The 20,411-nt window shown below is 32.0% G+C and overlaps 1 protein-coding gene across 1 annotated transcript; it reads right to left on the bottom strand.

Moving 5' to 3' along the window:
- Window positions 1–334: 334 nt before the first annotated feature.
- LOC134695099 (ubiquitin-like modifier-activating enzyme 5) lies at window positions 335–16,223 on the bottom strand. The gene is made up of 11 exons (XM_063556287.1): window positions 15,947–16,223; window positions 15,389–15,434; window positions 14,316–14,405; window positions 13,625–13,734; window positions 12,295–12,466; window positions 11,726–11,830; window positions 9,808–9,935; window positions 5,465–5,600; window positions 4,906–4,984; window positions 2,138–2,256; window positions 335–1,229 (listed from the first exon to the last, which is right to left on the bottom strand). The coding sequence occupies exons 1-11, from the start codon at window positions 16,078–16,080 to the stop codon at window positions 1,155–1,157; spliced, it is 1,194 nt and encodes a 397-aa protein (XP_063412357.1). The 5' UTR covers window positions 16,081–16,223; the 3' UTR covers window positions 335–1,154.
- Between the last annotated feature and the right edge of the window lie 4,188 nt (window positions 16,224–20,411).

Here is a 20,411-nt window from a genome sequence, read left to right as displayed (position 1 = left end):
TGGAAATGTAAATGAGAGATAATGCAAAGAACAAGCAACTCTCAACTAGAGTCTGTAAACACTATAGGTGTTAAACTGAAAGACACAAACAACATAGAAAAAAATCGCTACTTTGAATTGATTGTTTTGCGATTTGAAACTTCAACTTTTAACCTCTGGATAATGTTGAAATTAATGGTAATATTTTAGCAGTTCATCAAGTATGTGACTAGTAACAAAGGAGCTCGATCTGGCGATTACAGAGTTCTTTTCAGTAACTTCTTCTCGAACCTCACATTGATTGAATATTTCATCCAAACCTGTGACATACGTAAAGGTTTGTACTGTATAATCAACAATGTATACCAAAAACAAAAAAAGTTGAAAATTACAAACACATAAGAAAGGTATTTCATATATTTATTCAATTTTTAGAATTTTTAAATACACTGAGTTATCATCAACAAAGTATACGAAAAAAACACCCAAATTACAAACATATAGGAATGGTTTTTCATATTTTATTGAATTTTAGAATGTTTTAATACACTGCATCTGACTGTCCTGTCAAAATATATATTATTAGTTCAAATAACACCAAAAATAACTGATTTTTTTAAATCAATCTAAAGCTTAAAACATTAATAGAAAGTTTCTTGCTTCTAGAATTATTTACCAGTTCTATTAAAATCTGTAACATCATGTTTATACTTAAGGGGGTAGACCTTGGTTCAGGGAGATAACTCTTTAAATCAGTTAGGCGTTTGTAAAAGTAAAATTCATCAATGTATTTTAAGCATTTACCTTAACAGATTGAAAATAATCTATGTAACCTAGAAGCTAAGAATATATTGATGAAAATGGTTGACTCAAACGTATTGATGATTTTAAGAGTTATTTCCCTTAACCTAGGTCTGCATCCTTAAACTGTTATAAATTTATATTATTTGTTTTACAATATTGTTGTTATCTTTTGTAATGGAATATAGAAACAAAGGGCAGACAACTCATTTCCATGTCTGCTTCTCCTGTCCTTCTTGAATGGCACATATCTTCACATGTCTTGACTAGTACTGCTTTAATACTTCAGAAATAGCCAGTATTTCTTTACATGTTAAATTAATTTTGAAGCATAATTTTAAAATGTATTTCAAGATATTATCACAACATGAACATCATAAACTTTGCATTTGTTTCATTAATTCATCCAGACTTTGTCCTGAAACATCTCCTACTGTTGCTGATGTGTCCTACAACAAGAAAAACACAAATACATATTTTATTTACTTCAGATGTATCCTACAACATGTACAACAAAAAAAAGACTAATCTGTATTTTTTTCACAATGACATAACATTATTTTGGTTGCATGCCAGAGATTGTCTTCTTAGCCATTGATTATTTTTGGGTGATTTAATTTAAATCAGGATTGGGGGTTCCTCATTTTTGTATTCTCTATCTTTCATATTTTAGCACCATTTTTATTTTTTAGGTATAAAAATGAAATTCACTAATTACATGAATTATGTGAAGAAAACACTGTTACTACATTATACTATTGAGCAACACGACAAGTGCCACAGGTAGAGCAGGAATAGCATACCCTTTCAGAGAACATTACATGCCCCCTGGTTTTTGTTGAGGTTCCTGGAGTCGGTTTCACAAAAATACTTAAGACTAAGATTGGTCGTAAGTCATGAACAAATCAGTATTCTTACGATCAATCTTAGTCGTAAGTTTTATTGTGAAATTGACTCCAGAAAGTCAGTCTTTAGATTTCTATGTTGTGTTATGTGTACTGAAACATGTATTTGTGTGTCTTTTTCTGTTAAGCCATAGAGTTGTCATTTTCTTTTCAACTTGCAAATTTTGAATGTCCCTTAGGTCCTTCTCCTCTCTTTTAACAAAGGATTCTTTTTGTGAAAGCAACATTGGAAAACCTATAGATTGTTTCACCAGACACCAGATGTTTTGCATGAGTGGAAAGTTTGACATAGTTTTCTACATAAATGTCTACTTAAAAAAGTCTATAAACTTTGCAATGTTCGAATTGCCTATCCTTTACATATTTGTGGGTATTTATTATCTCTAAGAAATAGCCTTTGAGACTGCTGTAACAACTTGATCATAAATAACTCTTTGTTTACCCAAACCTACATTTGTGGCTGATTTGGCTGGTTTTGTGTATGCTACTGTGACCCCTTCTGTTAGCTGAGGTTTCTCTCCTTCAGCCTGTTTCAATTCCTCTTCTGTTGTTTCAGAAACTATTTCTATTTCTGTAAATAAACAATAATTATGTATAAATAAGTTTCAATAATTTCTAGATGTTAGACTTACCGTAATCTAACTTGCAAACATGTCTTTGCCCTTGGTCTCTTTTACATTATAATTACTTGTATTATTTATTGCTTCAACTTGCTTTTCTGGATAAGAGACAAGGTGGACCTCTGTTAGCTATCTATATGATGGAATAATTAAACTATTTTTATCGGCACACTGGCATGGCAGTAAAATCAAACATTAAACTTTGACAAAACCAAAATAACTTATAAATATACTGAACGACTTTAGAAACGCAACACTAGATTATTTTTGTATTATTTTCGAATGAATGTGTCCCCGTCAAAAGTGATGACTGCATGTTACAAACGCCAAAATAATTGTCAGAAAGGTCCACAAATTCTGTCTGACGTGTTTTGGGTTCTGTTTAACACCTTCTGGTTTTGCATTTGTTCAAGCCATAAATTGGTTTTGGCATTTATGCGGTTGGAACTTGAGGGCTTTTAAAGTTTTTCTTCAGTCGATTCTTTGGCAATTCATTTGAAGGGAAACATTTATGGCATGAATCTTTACTCAATGGCACTCGGCAATTTGATAAGCAGTTGACGTTGCGGCCGTAAACATGTCTGGCAAATGATGCTGTGTAATCAAATTCTGTTGACGTTTCATTGTCACTAAACGTTTATCTGTTCATTGATGGACAGCAACAAATCTTGTCTACTTGTATTGTTGTCAGAAAGACAGTAAGACGAGTTTATGAAGTCATACAGTATGGTTGCAGCACGTTTATGTTTTAATGTTTGCAGTATTCTTAAGGGGTAATTTAGTTTTTTTTGTTTCTCAGTTTTGGCAAAATGGAGATGCAACATTTCTAAACTGGTTTAAGTGATGCAAAGGATTGAAAGAACTGTTTCACAGAGCAAAACAACTGAAACAATCTTTCATGGGTCCAAAATTACGCTTTAAGAAATTTGTGCGACTTCAAAAATTCGGTATGTTCAATAACCACAGGTAAGTCAGAGTTTGATTTTTTGTACAGAGAAAGAAGTATGATAAGCATGCAAAGTAGTTGTAAGAAAATCAAACAAGATTTGGTAAAAAAAATCAACAAAATGAGTGTTGCGTTTCTAAAGTCGTTCAGTATAACATGTATAATAACAATAACAATTGTTTTATGTTGTGATATTTTATTTGATTATATATATTCTATGATATTATCTCATCCTCTTTATGTGAATTATAATTTTCATTTTATCTTCAATATATGTATGAATGAGAATTGTTGTCATTATGTCCGTCAGGGGCCCTTAATTGGAAATAAAGAACTTTGAACTTAGAACTTTATAGCGGTTTTTTAGCAGGGTGTAAATTTTCACTTATTTTCCCAGATAGAACAAAATCATAAAAATAAATTCCGCTTATTTAAGTGTACATGCAAAAGTATAGATAAAAATTTGAATCCACCAAAATATTTTGTATACCTTTTTCAAAGAAAATCATGGAATTCTACACTCCTGAATATAACTCGCTATACGGTACTATGAGCAACATTATGAGTATCACTTAAGGAAAAGGATTGAATTTTTGAAATACTAAGGATTTTCTACCTAAGGAATGGATTACCTTAGCTGTATTTTGCAAAACTTTTAGGATTTTTTTTATTTTCAATGCTCTTGAACTTCATGCTTTATTTGGCCTTTTTCACATTTTTTGATTTGAGCGTCACTGATGAGTCTGTTGTAGATGAAAGGCGACGATATTTACCCTACTGGATAAGCAAGTTATTGGTGTGATTTGTGTTTCAGTTTGTAGTTTTTTACATTATGTTTAGTTTTGTCTTTTGTATTATTCTACATGGCATTGTCAGTTTCTTATGGACTTGTGAGTTTTTAATGTCCTCTTGGTATTTTCGGTCTCATTTTAGAACAATGATTTTTAAAAGATTCAAGTAAAAAAATATAACGAATTATTGAAATCTTGAAGTTTGGAAATTTTTTAAAGGTATAAAGAAAGTAGTATTAATAAACTATAAGTGAGATGAGGAGAGAATCTTTCAGATTACAGAAATGTGATGATTTCAACCATGTAAATAGATATAGGAAGATGTGGTGTGAGTGCCAATGAGACAACTCTCCATCCAAATAACAATTTAAAAAGTAAATCATTATAGGTTAAAGTACGGTCTTCAACACGAAGCCTATATAAACAAAACGAGAAACACGTATATATTACATAAACAAACGACAACTACTGTACATCAGATTCCTGACTTAGGACAGGTGCAAACATTTGCAGCGGGATTAAACGTTTTAATGGATCCAAACCTTCTCCCTTTTTCTGAAACAATAGCATAACATCACAACATAGAAAAAACACGATAAAATATCAATTGGCAGACTTAACTCAATCAAAACACGTATGATAAAAGGCTGTACCTTGACCTATAATGGTTTACTTTTATAAATTGTAACTTGTATGGAGAGTTGTCTCATTGGCACTCATACTAAATCTTTCTATATCTGCTTGAATATGAGCTGGCTTCAAAAAGATCTTCCAAGGTAAAAATATTTAAATGGATAGAAAAACTAAACCTATTTTCATATGACTTTTTAATGTTTGATGCCTGCCTTGTGGAATTTCCTTACCGAATGGGTTCTCATCGTGTAACGGTGCAGTATCTACTTCTTCAACCACTACAGGTTTGGGCTTCAATGCTTCTCTTTTCTATAGAAAAACAAAACAAATATAAACATAGAGAAAAATATTTTAAAGTATCATTTACTTTAAACCCTGGGAGAAAATAATTTAAAAAATGATATATCTTTTAATCATTCTTTCATATACCTGTATTTAGATAGGGTATGTATGCAAGCATAATAACAAATATTCTCTGGTGCTAGCTATAATCCACCATTTTCTCAATAAGGAAATGCCTGCACCAAGTCAGGAATATGATTATTGTTTCCCACTCAACTAAGATTTAACTCAATTGCTAAAATTGTGAAGATTTCAGTAATTAAGCATCAACTAATGATGCTAGTACCTGATATATGTGCATCGTATTGTCAAAAACTACCCATATTTATGTAGCAGAAGCAATAAATAACTAAAAGTTTACATTTAAACAATTTTGTAAAACTGCTATATTTTGGGGTCTAAAAGAGGTCCTACTGAACCTTCTCCTTTACCGTATGTTATATGTACCTTAAATTCTTCTTGTTGCTTTCTGCAGTTACAGTCATCACATTCAGGGTTAGGTTTCATTGCCATCATTGGGAAGAAGTCTTTTAATGCATTGTAGCCTAAATAGTAGGTCACATTACCAAACTTTAATAAATATCTGAAAGGAGAAATTTTATCATTTGAAAAAAGATGCAAAGACAAGTCTATATGACATGTCTTATATGAGAGTTGTCTCATTGGCATTCATACCACATCTTCCTATATCTACAACAAAAAATGTTTATACATGTATATTCTTACTGTAAATGAAATGATTTTTGCAGATATATAAAATTACACCACTGCATCAAGTGTGTTGTGATATTTCTCACAAATCTAAAACATGAGGCATAAAATATTTGAAATTTAACTATAGAGAGTGGCAAATTATCGTAATACACAAGATATAGTGGTGGAATCTTGTTTGTCTAATGATTTAAAGAGAATATCTCGTCAAGTTTATCCTTCCTCTTCAAAGATTTGCAGAAAGTTGTGTTCTCTATATATGTGACGTCATCGGAAATGGTCATCTTTTTTTTATGATGTCACAAAAGAAAATTCAGAAAAAAAAGTTAATTATTCAAGATAATTTGAAGTCATACTTAAAAATTCAATCAATAATTTGCCATGTACAAAGTTTCCTCTAGCATGTCTAGAGAGGAGAAATATTTTTTCAGACTGATTGCGCCATGTCAAACTTGCAAGAAAGTAAGGCCAGGATTTTTTAATTTGTTGGTTTACAGATCTGCCGACCCGATTTTGCCGATTCCTAGTATAAAAATAAAATTGACTTTTCATGCTTTTTTATTCCCAAGACCCAAACAAATACATTATCGCTGAAAAATAATTAAATTTTTCTTTTTTTATGAAATGAAATGCATGAATCACTAACAAAATTGATAACACTCTCTGTTGTGAAAAAATAAAACTTCCAGTTTACGTTTCTAAAAATAGACAAATCAATTATTACTGACCTTGAAATGTCGTTTACCCAAATAATTTTGCAGAACGAAATTTGTGTTTAAAACCCATTACACAATAAGTTCGTTTCCCTTATTTGTCTAATCAGTCTGTAAGATGCATAATCTCATAGAAATAGACTTGTCCAAATGTGGACAGGTGGAAAGCACCTTGGAAGTAAAAGTTCTGAATATCAACAAGTCATTTAGAATTTTCTTGTTTCATGGATAATAAAAAAAAATATCGTCCATTTGGATTAAAAACGGGGATGCATGACACTAGATTAACCCGATATTCTCAATTTTTCCGTGGACGAGTCTATTACATTTTTGACACGTGTGTTGAAACTTATTTTCGACGATTTAATTTCGTCTTTGTCTGTGAACACCCCCCTTTTTTTACGGCAAATCATTAGACAATGTCATGCGATATTTATGACAGCTGAGCAAGAATATTTCATCGAACTAAAATTTGAAATGATGACAAAATATCATACAAAACATTTTGTAAGAAAGGTGAAATGTATATTTATTTTGCATTTTTTTTTCTGTGTTGAAAGATATTTTTTTTTCCCCCGACCGACCGACCTGACTTTTTCATGGGGAAAATACGTAAACCAACAAATTAAATAACCGTGGCCTAAGAGGCACACTATTTCTAAAGTAGTCCTGTTTATGCCCCACCTACAATAGTAGATGAGCATTATGTTTTCTGGTCTGTGCCTCCATCCGTCCGTATGTCATCCGTCCTTTGTCCCGTTTTAGGTTGAAGATTTTTTGGTCACAGTAGTTTTTGATGAAGTTGAAGTCCAATCAACTTGAAACTTAGTACACATGTTCCCCATGCTATGATCTTTCTAATTTTAATGCCAAATTATAGTTTTGACCCCATTTTCATGGTCCACTGAACACAGAAAATGATAGTGCAAGTGGGGCATCCGTGTACTATGGACACATTCTTGTTATAAGTGATTTTCTATTGTCCTGATCCGAGACCACAATTAATTCGTAGTGCATTTCTTTTAGAACATAAATGAAAATAAAAAAAAATCCCACCTGCGCTTTCTCAATGAAATTTTTACAGTGTGTTGTACTATTTTTGGGACAAATTACGTAAAAATTATAGAAAACTTCATTGCCTCTAACTCAAAATATGGACAATTTTGAGTTTAGGGTGTCTTGAAATCTTTTGACAGCTTCCGAAGTGCTTATTTTTAACCTTTTTCAGCTGGACCAAATCACTTCTTTCCTGTAAAATTCTGGGCCCAAAATTTTTTTTTTACAGTGTAATTTCAACCCCCCCCCCCCCTTTCTTACAATTTGAGGCATTAAACATGGAGAAATAAATTTGGAAGGGGTATAAAAATAAATGGCAAGTAACCCACTGTTAACACTAGGGACTATATTCGTGAACAACGAAAATCAAGGGACGACAATTATGGTCTCGGACCTAATAGGATAGAAAAAGTTGACAAATCTTAAACAAACTTGGTGTGATCAAAGCTTAATGTATTATAAGACTGCCTACAAAGTTTCATAGCAATAGGATATATATTATAGACAATATGTTAAATTCTATACTAATCTTTGTGTGTTAAATTTTAACGTTAAAATTGAAAAATTTCACTTAGCAACATTTTGGGCTTTAAAAATTAAAATATTGCAAAAAAATACTTTTTTAATGTCTTAATATATCATTTATTATGTACTGAAAGCATTAGAGTACTCATTTGATTTATCAGACTGAGCATAATTTTTCAAAAGTCAAATTTATATCAGCCTGGGCATAAAAATTGAGGTTTTTCAATGAAAGGGGGCCTTACATGAAGATGTAATATTTTCCAGCAATTTTAAATTTGTGAAGCTTTTTGGTTAAAAATAATCCTTACATATGTATTGAATGTACTTTAAATGGAATGAAAAGTCACAAATAACATATCATATTAGTTTAAAAGGGTCTTAGGCCAAGGAAGACTGGGAAAAAAACAAGGGTCAATTTAGGCCGTGCCACATATTTATATAAAAAAATGCTTATTGTGGCTATAAGAAATTAAAAAAATGTGTCTTTTTTATCATTTCTATACTCATGTGACATGATGCAACAAATCTGAGCACAAAAAGGCTCTTACAATTAACTTTTCTTGCAGACAGTATGGTCTGATACAAAGATTTTTGCCTTTTTAGTGAAAAACTTGAATGCAATTTTAGTCTCAACAGGCTTATATTTAAACCACTTGCTATCCTACAGAAGAAAAGAAAGATATTATGTGAAATGGAACAGGTACAATAGACATTGTAAAGTGCTTTTGAAATAAATTTAGTGAGGTCTTTATTGTGGACTTCTAACTTTATGTACCAAGAACTCTACTTTTGACTTCATCCAAACAGGGCGTTAGACAAGGGTCATATATACAACACATTTTGCACATACTGTCTGAGATAATCTTCTTTTCTGTAGATTCTGAGTTCATAAACAAATAAAAGAAGTAGATAAACTTAAGGCATAGAAACACAAGTATTGACGTATGAAAACCTGTCAGATAGAAAGTCCAGATGCCATGTATGCATCAATATTGAAAAAGCCTTAAAATGCCTATTTTGACCATAAAATGCCAAAAATTGGTCATTTTTGCAGAAATTCTATAAAATAAAAGTTTAAATCCTTCAGTTTCGTGCTATTTGACAAATTGACACCACCAAATCATTTAGGGAGGTTTCCAAAGTACAGATTCTATATTTACAGACTTCACCTCTTAGGTCCGAGACCACAATTTATTCGTACAACATTTCTTTTAGAACATAAATGAAAATAAAAAAAATCCCACCTGCGCTTTCTCAATGAAATTTTTACAGTGTGTTGTACTATTTTTGGGACAAATTACGTAAAAATTATAGAAAACTTCATTGCCTCTAACTCAAAATATGGACAATTTTGAGTTTAGGGTGTCTTGAAATCTTTTGACAGCTTCCGAAGTGCTAATTTTTAACCTTTTTCAGCTGGACCAAATCCCTACTTTCCTGTTAAATTCTAGGCCCAAATTTTTTTACAGTGTAATTTCAACCCCCTACTTACAATTTGAGGCATTAAACCTGGAGAAATAAATTTCGAAGGGGTATAAAAATAAATGGCAAGTAACCCACTGTTAACACTAGGGACTATATTCGTGAACAGCGAAAATCAAGGGACGACAATTGTGGTCTCGGACCTCCTAATGTATTCATATTACAATATATAAACTAGGCCATATGGTGACCTATGATTACTTTAAAATATGATTCCCATGAAGCATAATTTACCCACCCTTTCTATGTTTGCCCCTAGGGATGCAGATTGTGATATCTAATCATTCTATATATCTTACTTACTTTAATGTGTTTTGTATTAAGAACCCAGCAACAATTGCCATAGTGGTGGGAAGACTTGCTGCACAAACTCCTTCTCTTTTTAATGTCTTCTCATCTGTGTGTGTGGCTACAACAAGAGGTGGGGCACACTGAAAATGTAATTACCATATCAGGTTATTTAAAAGTACACCACATTTTTCTGGTTATTTTGAATATTTATCAAAAGTATTACATACATTCCTTATAATTTAATTCTAAATTCCATATTTAAGGACTAAATCATGAAAAAAACATTGATAATGTCACGATCACGTGACAAGAATGTCTATGAGCTGATAGACTAAAAAACTTTCAACCAAAATTTAAATTATAAATGCTGGTTATTCTGTGTGCAAAACATTTTTTATGTTATTTCTTCAAATAAAATATTACAGCCATTCCTACAATAAACATAATAAATAACTTACTGACTCCCATAGAATATTTACTCATAATTCTAACGCAACATCGTTTGTAATGTTCATTTTGATTAGGTAACTTACATAGAAAATTGATGTTCTGAAAATATGCTCAATCGCAGAAGATGAATGACAATCAGTGTTCTCCCCAGGCCATTTTAGCGCCGCGATTTTCAGCGCTATTTCAATTTCCCGCTGTCCTATTGCACTTACCGCAGCGCTATCCCACTCAACCGCGTCGCAATATTTTTTTTCGCATTTTTTCATTTTTTTTCAAATTTCCCGCTTATTTTACTCTTCGGATCACGTGATTGACTGGTTTACGATTTTTGAATGAATTATTTCCGTTGTATTAAAGTAACTCCGCGGGACCAGTCTAATAAAAATGGCGTCTTTGAAAGATCAAAATAAACAAAGATTTCGACATTGACATCTATTTTTTCAATTAAAAGAATATATAGAGGCATATATGAATGAAATGAGATGAAATGAATTGACCGAATTTCCCGACGACACTCACAAACTTGTTTTACGAACTTTGAACAAACAATGATTTTAAAAACGATCAAACACAGGGGTTTGTTGCAAATTATTTGCCGGGTTTCCTATCCATACAAACCCCGAAAATGAGCAAGTCTTTGAAGTATTAATTATCACCTATTCAAACTTATAATGGTTTAGTCAGAAATTCTACCATTTGAAAACAATTGAGAGGATATGTTTAGAAAAACAAACCCCAAGCTGATACGACTTGAGAAATTTCACTTTCTCGATGTTCAGCTTGGATGAGGCCATTTAAATATTATAAAAGGTTAAGGTCAGAAAAATGAGAAATCTTTATGCTAAAAAATGTCAATTCCTGTCAAACGTCGTAAGGTAAACTGTACACTGCTACAGTGGGTTACAAAACCAAACAGAAGCTGACAATGACTTTATTGTTGGTCCTACATGTTCTGCAACATTACCTGTTAGTGCTAAGAAATCTTCACATAGGTAGTCTGGTGTAGACCCATCATGGAAAAAGACTTCTCCTTCAGTTTTATACACTGATAGTATGAGGATTTAATATATGAATTTACAATGGAGGAAAAAAAAGAATCTTCTTCTATATCATGTGTATCCAGACAAAAACATTAACAAACAAAGGGGTACATTGTAACTATCATGAGCATGATGAGGACATCATTACAAGAGAAAACATCAATAGCATAGTATAATAAAAACACATCAAATCAATTACAAACAAAACGCGCGCCGCAATAAAGTTGCTGAGAAATGTCGAAAATAACGCGCTTACCACAGCGCTATCCAAAAATCCTGGGGAGAACACTGACAATTTTTAAATCAATCAATCAATCAATCAATCGTTCAATCTATCTACCTGATCTAATGCAATACAGTCTCTCCTACATGTGATAAAAGTTCATACAGAAATTTCATTAGAATATTTTTTTTTATTTTAAAGTTTTATTCACACTTACAGCAAAACATGATGTATCACCAGGTACTATAAACTGTATGTGACCAGAGACAGCATTCTCACTAACTCCTGACTCTATCCAAGACTGGCCTAATTCATTACATGCCTACAAAAGAGGAAAAAGGTTACTAGAAAATAACTCCTTTCATTCTTATAGCCTGGCCTATTTTGTTTTATAACAGATAACAAAAGTTACTATACTACACCCAGTACTCAACTAGCATACTGTAAATTCATTTATTTTTGTGAGGTACCATGTTTCATGGGTTTTAGAAAACTTACCTTATTTGGAATATGCATGTATGTGATTTCAGGGTTTTGTCAAAGTATGCAAACAACCTGATAGAAATTTTCATTTTGTTGAACATTTAAATTCGTGGTTAACGTGTAACCCCGAAACCCGAGAAAGTTGATATTCAATAAATAATAATGAATCCAAAAAGTAATTCCTTTCTACAAAAAAAAGATTTTTATTTCATTAAGTAATATTTTTCTTTGTGGTTTTGTTTGGAATTATCATCATGATCAATTTTAAAAGATGTAATCATTAATTAATTTTCCCTGACTTACAGTATTAATTGTCATCCTAGCTTCAAAGTTATCAACACAACTGAGAACCAGATCAACTGGTTTACCATCTGTTATCCCACCATGGCTAATTCTGTCCATAAAATGTTGGAAGTTATCCATTGTTGTGATGTTATAATTATATATCTCAAATATGACATCTGGGTTTATCTCCCTTTAAAAGAAATATATACTGTTGAATATTAATGGGTTATTTATTGCAAATACAACATGCACATATGTACAATGAGATATATACTGTAGATGTCATTCTTCAGGTACAAAAAAATGTACAAAGTTTTGTTGATTTAGTAAAAAAAATAGTTACCAACCAGTTAGTGATGTTGTAAATATTTAATTTTTTGGATTTATCTCCCTTTAAAAAAAGAAAATTACTGTTGATTGAGTTATGATTTATTTAAGTCCAATTGCAAATATTACAGACATTCTTGTATTCATTTTACAATTATTGTGTTTGTTGATCAATTAATGGCTTTCGGTTTTCCTGTTTGAATTGTTTTATCATTTATCATGTCACTGCCTTTTAAAGCAGCTGACTTAAAGTATGGATTTTGCTCATTGTTTAAGGGCACACATTTGAAGGACATAGATGTCTACATGTTGATTTATATTTTTTAATGTACCAATGATAAAATGTAGAAAATGTTTTGACAAGTTAGTGATATCGAAATCCCTATTGTAATAATTTTTAGTAATACAGAGATTTCTTTTTTTAAAAAACAAATATATATTGTTACATACACTAGCGAATTTTACAAGTTGAACGTCATCATTTAAAAATTGATAATGCAAATCGAGTTTACCTTAGTGTTCTCTCTGTGGTTCTTCTTTAATCAAATACATTGTTACATACATTGACAAATTATACAAGTTGAGATACATAAACACAATAAGATGGTGCCAATTCACCACTTTCAAGTTCATCCATCAATTAGAAAATTCGTCAATTATGCACGCCTTTATGACGTCATCTAACAGATAGAGGGGATCGCCCGTATCCCTGCACTATTTACGTTCATCAAGCGTCTTAGTGATCGTCATTGTGCAGGATTAACTAGAAATAATGTTTTTTCTGTATGTACTTAATGACAGCAGTGGTGATTGTCAATTTTTTAGAATTCAATTTACCGTATAATTTGTACAACATAGAATTCTAGTTTTCCAACCACTCGCTCAACATTGGAATGGAAGTGACAATGCCACATAACACACAAATGACGCTCACTAAAACCAGAGTTTTTGACAGAATTGCATGGAACTCGAAAGTTGTCTATTGAATGTCACCCTCTTAACATATAGATGATTGGTTTACCTTAATGTTCTCTCTGCTGCCTCTACTTTACTCATTCCAGCTTGATTTGGCTGATAAAATAATCTGTTCATGTTGGCTAACTCTACCTTGTCGTAATCAAACAGTAATAGCTGAAAATATATATATCATTAATAGAATCTAAAGCTCAGGTAGATTTGTTTTCTTCATTGGTCAAACATGGCAAAAGACAATTCTGCTTACTTCATTTTTGTACTTAATTGAACTGGATATTCATTTCAAAATATTGATTTCAAAAGCTTTAATCATTTTACAGTGAGTGCATAAAAAACAGCAATTTTTCCATTAGACTCTAAAACAGCAAATGTGACGCTACCAAAATTAAAACATAATTTGAGTAATGTCATTTATATGGTAGTTAGCATTGTGTACAAGTTTCATAACATTTGGTTAAGGCAAATTAAAATTAGAGAATGAAAAACCAATTTTGGAATGTACATGTGCAGACTGACATCAGTAAAACTTTATGCATCCTCCGCTACAATAGGTGTACTAAAATCAGTACAATTGTTTGCAAACATCATTTCCTGCAAAGAATTCAAAATAAATGTGCAAAATCTTTTCGTTTCATTCTCTGTCATTTGTCTGTACCTTTATCAAATAGTTTTAAAGAATAAACTATCTATCTAACCTTCCCTATTATTGCCTATGCCACATCTAATTAACAACTGACCTTCCCTATGCCACATCTAGTTAACATTTCAGCGGCCACAGATCCTACTCCTCCAACTCCCACTACTGCCACAGTATAATCTCGGATTTTCTGGAGAGAAAAATTCAAATTTATAATACAGTAATGAGTATTCACCGTTTCAGAATCTAATGCATTCTGGGTAATAGTTTCAAAAACGTACAACAAAACATTTTGATTGGTCAAAAATGTTCTAAACAATGGAAATTCAACCAATGATTTAATTTCATTTTCATTTTGGCGTACGAAAAGGAAAGTACCCATGGTTTTTCTGATTCTGAAACTGCCAATTTATGAGAGCTGTTTTATTATTAAGATTACTAATTGGCTCTTACATGCTTAAAGACAATTTCAATGTCAAGCATGGTTCCTCCTAGTCATGGATGTTAACAATATTCTGCTGCACTTTTTAATAGCAAGTGAACTCAGAAGGCTACAGAGTCATTTTCATATGAGGTTATAATGCATGCAACTATAAGATAATATCTTTTATATGGGGACAAAGTCCCCTTTTACAGTAGAAAATTCAATAAAAAAAACCTTTTCATTGTACTTATGAACTCATAATCGTTAAAAAAAATCGCGTTTTTGGGAATTTCTGGATCTGCTCAGAAATCTTCTTCTTTTTTGGTCTTGTTTGCATGAGACTTTGAATAAAATGTATATTTTTCAGTCTAAGAAAGGAACTTAATACTAATTATTTTTAAAAATTGTTAGTTATAAAAAAAAGGTTACCTGATGACAGCATTTCTTTGTTTACATTGAATATGTCGTCATAACTTAAATAATGTGATGTCATGTCACGAAAATCGGAAACGTTACGGTATTGCTGTTTCTCTTTTTAACATGTTTGATTAAAAAAAAGAAATACAGACTTCGTCCCATTTACAGGTAATGCCTGGGACCTCATATCAATTTTAAACATCTAAGGAAATATCTAGTTTTAGAATTTACAGGAAATAATTTACATTACTACATAAATTCTGTGAACTTGTTGTTATTTGAATGTTGTATATGTATTGTTTGTATGTAAATTATGATTCTTATATATTTACCTCATAATCATCAACGATTCCCATTCTCTTCAATGCCATTAAACGACTGAAAAAAGAGTATAATATAATTATAATGATATGGACATGTATGATAAAAATGTTGATGTTTGAATTGTTTAACATGTTTAACACTATTGAGGGGGGTAGGACCTTTATCAGGACTCCCGGATCAGGTGATTTTAACCTCCGAATTTCAGGATTGATCCTTTCGGGATCACTGAAATCTTTTTTTGAATTTCGTGATGTCTGGATTTAAATTTTTTTAACCCCCCCCCCCCCCACCACCACCACCCTTATCACTTTGGGAATCTTGTGAGCCAAGGTTCCGTGTTGAATACCATGCTTTGACCTGTATAACACTTTATACTTTGACTACAAATGTGATATGGGTGGAGAGTTGTCGGGGCGAACTGACTTTGATTAGGGTTTGAAATGGACTGAGTTATTGTTATGAAAGTCAGATTTTGAAGAATGGGGAAATATTGGCTTTTCAAGATTATCAGGATTTGACAGAAACTGAGGCCCTTTAAGACATTGGTAAAATATCATTGAGTTTACCTGTACGGATTTGAATCAACAACTTCTGAGCTCATCTGAGAAATTTTTGTTCTTACTGCACCAGATTGTCTTGATTTTTCCAGTTCCTCTTCTAATTGTTTCACCTTCTTTTGTAATTCTTCGATTGACGACATTGTACTGATGTTAAATTTGTAAAAGCAAATATAAAAATATGACTAAAACGATATTTATCTGGGAAAAATTGAACGAATATTCTGACAGCTGTCAACGTGTGTCAAATCCGGAAGTTGCACAATTTCTGACATTTCCTGCCTCCGGGTTTTAGAATTAGGAAAAGGGAGATAATTCATAAAAATAATTTTGACATTCACAGTACACTTATATTATTATAGTTATTTCGTACCATTTTGAAAACTCGTACCAATATCAACTCGTACCAATCTAAACTCGTATCGCTGCTAACTCGTACCACTGTCAACGTATATTTTTTCAATCATTATGTTTTTCTTAACCTTTACTTTTACCTATCCTGTATTTGCCACCTCACCACAATTATTTGTTGACTTTAATTTAAACTGTAATTGTAAGTACTGCTACTCGGGGCGTCTTGATTGCCGCACATAAAAATTTCGTCAAATGCGTTTTGTTTAAAAATTCTTTTTCACTTTTTTGGTCTTACCAGTTTTGTATATATTTTATGCATTTCCTTAATAAAGATATATATGTACTGAATGTTCTAATCAACTGAATCAACTAGTCTATTCAAATCATGTTAAGTATAAAATTGATAAAGGAAATAAGGAATGTGTCGAAGAGACAACAATCAGACCAAAGAGCAGCCAACAAGGGGTATTCAATGCAGCGAGAAACTCCCGCACCGCAGGGCTGGTGTGTTTCAGCTGACCCTTAACGAAAATGTATACTATAGTTCAGCTGAGACTACTATATATGTGTTATAGTAGTTTCACTGAGTTAAGTGATAATGGACGTCATACTTAAGGGCATACGATACAGTTACAGGGAAGATAATGACGTTGCTAACGTAATTTGTTATTTTCGCGACGTGTAACTGTGACATATCGGGAAAAGATGCATTTTTCGACTGATTTTTATCATTCAAACCGATTTAATTTGAAAACGAGTTCATGGACCCCCATTTTTCAAAACGGCCTTTTGTTTCATTTTGCAGGGAGATTATGTGACCCAAATTTTATAAAACTGTAAATAGAGGATTTTTTTAAATTTTGATAAACATGCAGTAAAAAATCACGTTTTTCCTCAATTCATGAACATTTGATAAATATGAGGTATTTCTGAATAAAAATTTGCATATTTTTTTAGGATATTTATAAAATACAGAAATTACCGATTATTTAACAAAAACAATTTGTGTTTATCTTTTATAACAAAAAAGTTATGTCTTTATTGCGAAAAAGAAATTACGGCCACAAATGTGAATTTTGAGCAAATATACAAAATTTCGACCTCATTTTACTCAAAAAGTAGCATATGAAGGTATATTTGTTATTACCTATTTGATTTAATCAGGTAAAAAATAGCCTATCTGCAAATTTTCATGAACTTGTAAATACAGGATCAAAACTGTATCGTATGCCCTTTTAACTCCGAAACATGAACAAGAAACGAAAATTAAAATAATGCAAGACTAGCAAAGGCCAGAGGCTCCTGACTAGAGACAGGCGGGAAAATGCGGCGGGATTAAACATGTTTTTTTTTTTTTATATCTTTATAGTTAACCATCTACTATACCTCTATATAGCTAATTGTAGAAAATAACAAACATATAACAATACGCACAGTAAAACTCGGTTCAAAAGGGTAGAATCAATTTGCGCCAATTGCAGTTTTCAGAAGTCCGATATGTTTCGTCTTGTATTCATTATATTAAAATATAATTATTCTGCCATTGCTACTAGTACGAGCACTGTGAATAAACTTATTTGTATTTGTAATTGTGTTTGTTACGTAGTTGTTTAACCGACTGTACAAGACGCTCATGGTACTTGATGTCTTTGATTAAATAGGTAATCGGTAAATCAGATATTCTTTTCTTTTTATTTTGATTTGCAAAATCAATTCATAACTTTTTATTTACTTTTTAATTAGTTTTCTATGTTGTGCTTTGTGCATGAACACTTGTCTATTTGACTTTTTTAGCCATGACGTTGTCAATTTGTTTTCGATCTATGAGTTTGAATGTCCCCTGGTATCTTTCGCCCCTCTGGTATATACTTTCGTCCTTCTTTTCTAGTTTATTAAAGGTACATCCAAAAAAGATCCGAGTTCATAGGTTCGATAAGGTCATAAAATGGCCCCATCGCTGGCTAAAATTAAACATTTGGATTAATAATGACCAATACAAAAATAAATCATAGCTTATTTTGTTCACGCATCGTTGTCAAAATAATGGAATTTGATGCCACTGTCATACAAGTGAGAGGTTTAGTTAGCTATAAAACCCGGTTCAAACTCCCATTTTCTACATAAGAAAAAGCCTGTACCAAGTCAGTATATATATGACAGTTGTTATCCATTCGTTTGATGTGTTTGAGCTTTTGATGTTACCATTTGATCAGGGGATTTCGAAAATATATATTACTTTTGAAAATTTACGTATTTGCGCTCTGTTCATTACGTCACAATTATCACTCATTTTTTAATTTCGTCGAAAATTGATTGAAAATGGATATATTTTGATTGATTTCTTGGTTAGGAAACATAGAGCGCAGGCGTCGACAAAAAACATCTTCTAGCATAATATTTGTTATGGCATTCTACATTTCTGACACAAATATGTAGTTTGCAGCTGTCGACGAGGCCTGCGCTCTATGTTTTAGGGCATATATTTAGTTGAAATTTGCCAAAATCTCAGTTTTATCATGTAAAAATCCACGCTTCAGAATACAAATTTAACAACATGTGTACTATTGTTTTTCTGTTTGTCTTTTAAATTTTTAGCCATGGCGTTGTCAGTTTGTTTTAGATTTATGAGTTTTACTGTCCCTTTGGTATCTTTCGTCCTTCTTTTAACAAAAATACTTCTATCAAACTTCCTCACATCAAGAGACATTCTTGTGTTCGTTATCGGGAAAAATTAAGAGAACACCCCATTCCGGTATAAGTGTAATCGCCCAGGAGTATATATAAGTGGGTGAATTAAGAATACAATCTGGGTTTGTCGATATCCTACAAAAGAAGACCAGTGCAAGGCTATACCGCATGTCCATTTAAAGTGAGACATTTCGCCGACCGGAGAGAGGCGAAATTTTTTTGGGCCCTTTCTGTTATGGGGTTCGGAAACATGAAACGGAAGAAGCTTATTTCAGCATTACTATCTATAATAAAAAAAAAATATAACAGAAACGCGTTTTTTTTTATTAGCTAGTCTAGAAAGTAACAAAACAAGTTTCAATATTAAAGTTAATCTCTGTTGGTCAACCAAAACTTGCTGATTCTCCTGTGACCTGTACTATCAAAAGGCTTCAACACACGTTCTTATGTATATATATATATATATTTATATATTTATGTCCAACAGCAAGTTATAAGCTTCTAAAGGACGATAACATATTATAAGCATCAATTAGGATACATTTATTATACATAATCATTAACCATAAGAATAGGTACAGAGAAGACTAGACCAACATTGTTACTTAACCAAATGTTTGACGTTCTAATGTCACAAGTGATCACAAGTTATATGTAAACATTCTGCTGGAAGACATGTCAATCTACCTGGACACATTATTCTTCCATTTTTAAGTCATTGGTCGGACCTACCGTTTAGGGTTCGAACCCACGACCTACCGCAATAGAATCAATGGAACACGTAAAACGTCACGCACGCTGTTCCTACAACCCCTATGATTTAAAACAGAATATTTGAAATTTCCTCCAAAAAGCAAAATAAAATGTTAACAAACACTTACCACTATAAAAAAAAACTAATTCAGTATATGTTTTCCTTTATGTTCTTATAGCTCTTAGTCATATTCTTAGTAATATCTAGTATATTTGAGGATTAAAGCAAAAAAGCTATGTGAAAAAACGGATGTCAAACGTTACATTTTGGAACAACTGTTTTATCTCTTATGTATAGTGATCCTATTTCTTATTCTCTCATCTTCCCGAAACTTGACAGAAGCAACGAAGAGTGTCAGTTCTTGGTTAAATCAAAGCCGTTCTTTTGTCGAATTGTGTTTGACTTGGTGGTTGCATATTAAGCTGGAATAAGAAAAATGTCAAATGACGTTTTTCGTTGACATAACGGCTGAAAGGTAGTTTAATAAGTAGACATAGCTAAAAATGTCTAAAAAATGTGAGATAATTATAACATCTACCGAAAAAACAAACATTTGCCTCATTGTTCGTGAGTTCAAAAATTGTAGATTCTATAAAACCATCTCACACAGTCGTTTTTCAAGCGGTAGCCATTTTGTCCAAGTTGATATTTCATTTGTCCAAGAAATTAATGCGGGTT

This window comes from Mytilus trossulus, chromosome 13 (assembly GCF_036588685.1).
Source record: "Mytilus trossulus isolate FHL-02 chromosome 13, PNRI_Mtr1.1.1.hap1, whole genome shotgun sequence".
Lineage (NCBI taxonomy): Eukaryota > Metazoa > Mollusca > Bivalvia > Mytilida > Mytilidae > Mytilus > Mytilus trossulus.
The sequence above is the reverse complement of the archived record's forward strand: the minus strand, read 5'-3'. Positions and strand labels throughout refer to the sequence as shown.

Coding starts and splice junctions, on each gene's coding strand:
- LOC134695099 (XM_063556287.1), bottom strand. CDS start 16,080: ATGTCGTCAATCGAAGAATTACAAAAGAAGGTGAAACAATTAGAAGAG. Junction 14,406..15,388: donor GAATCGTTGATGATTATGAG/GTAAATATATAA, acceptor TTTTCTCTCCAG/AAAATCCGAGATTATACTGT. Junction 13,735..14,315: donor CTAGATGTGGCATAGGGAAG/GTCAGTTGTTAA, acceptor ATATATTTTCAG/CTATTACTGTTTGATTACGA.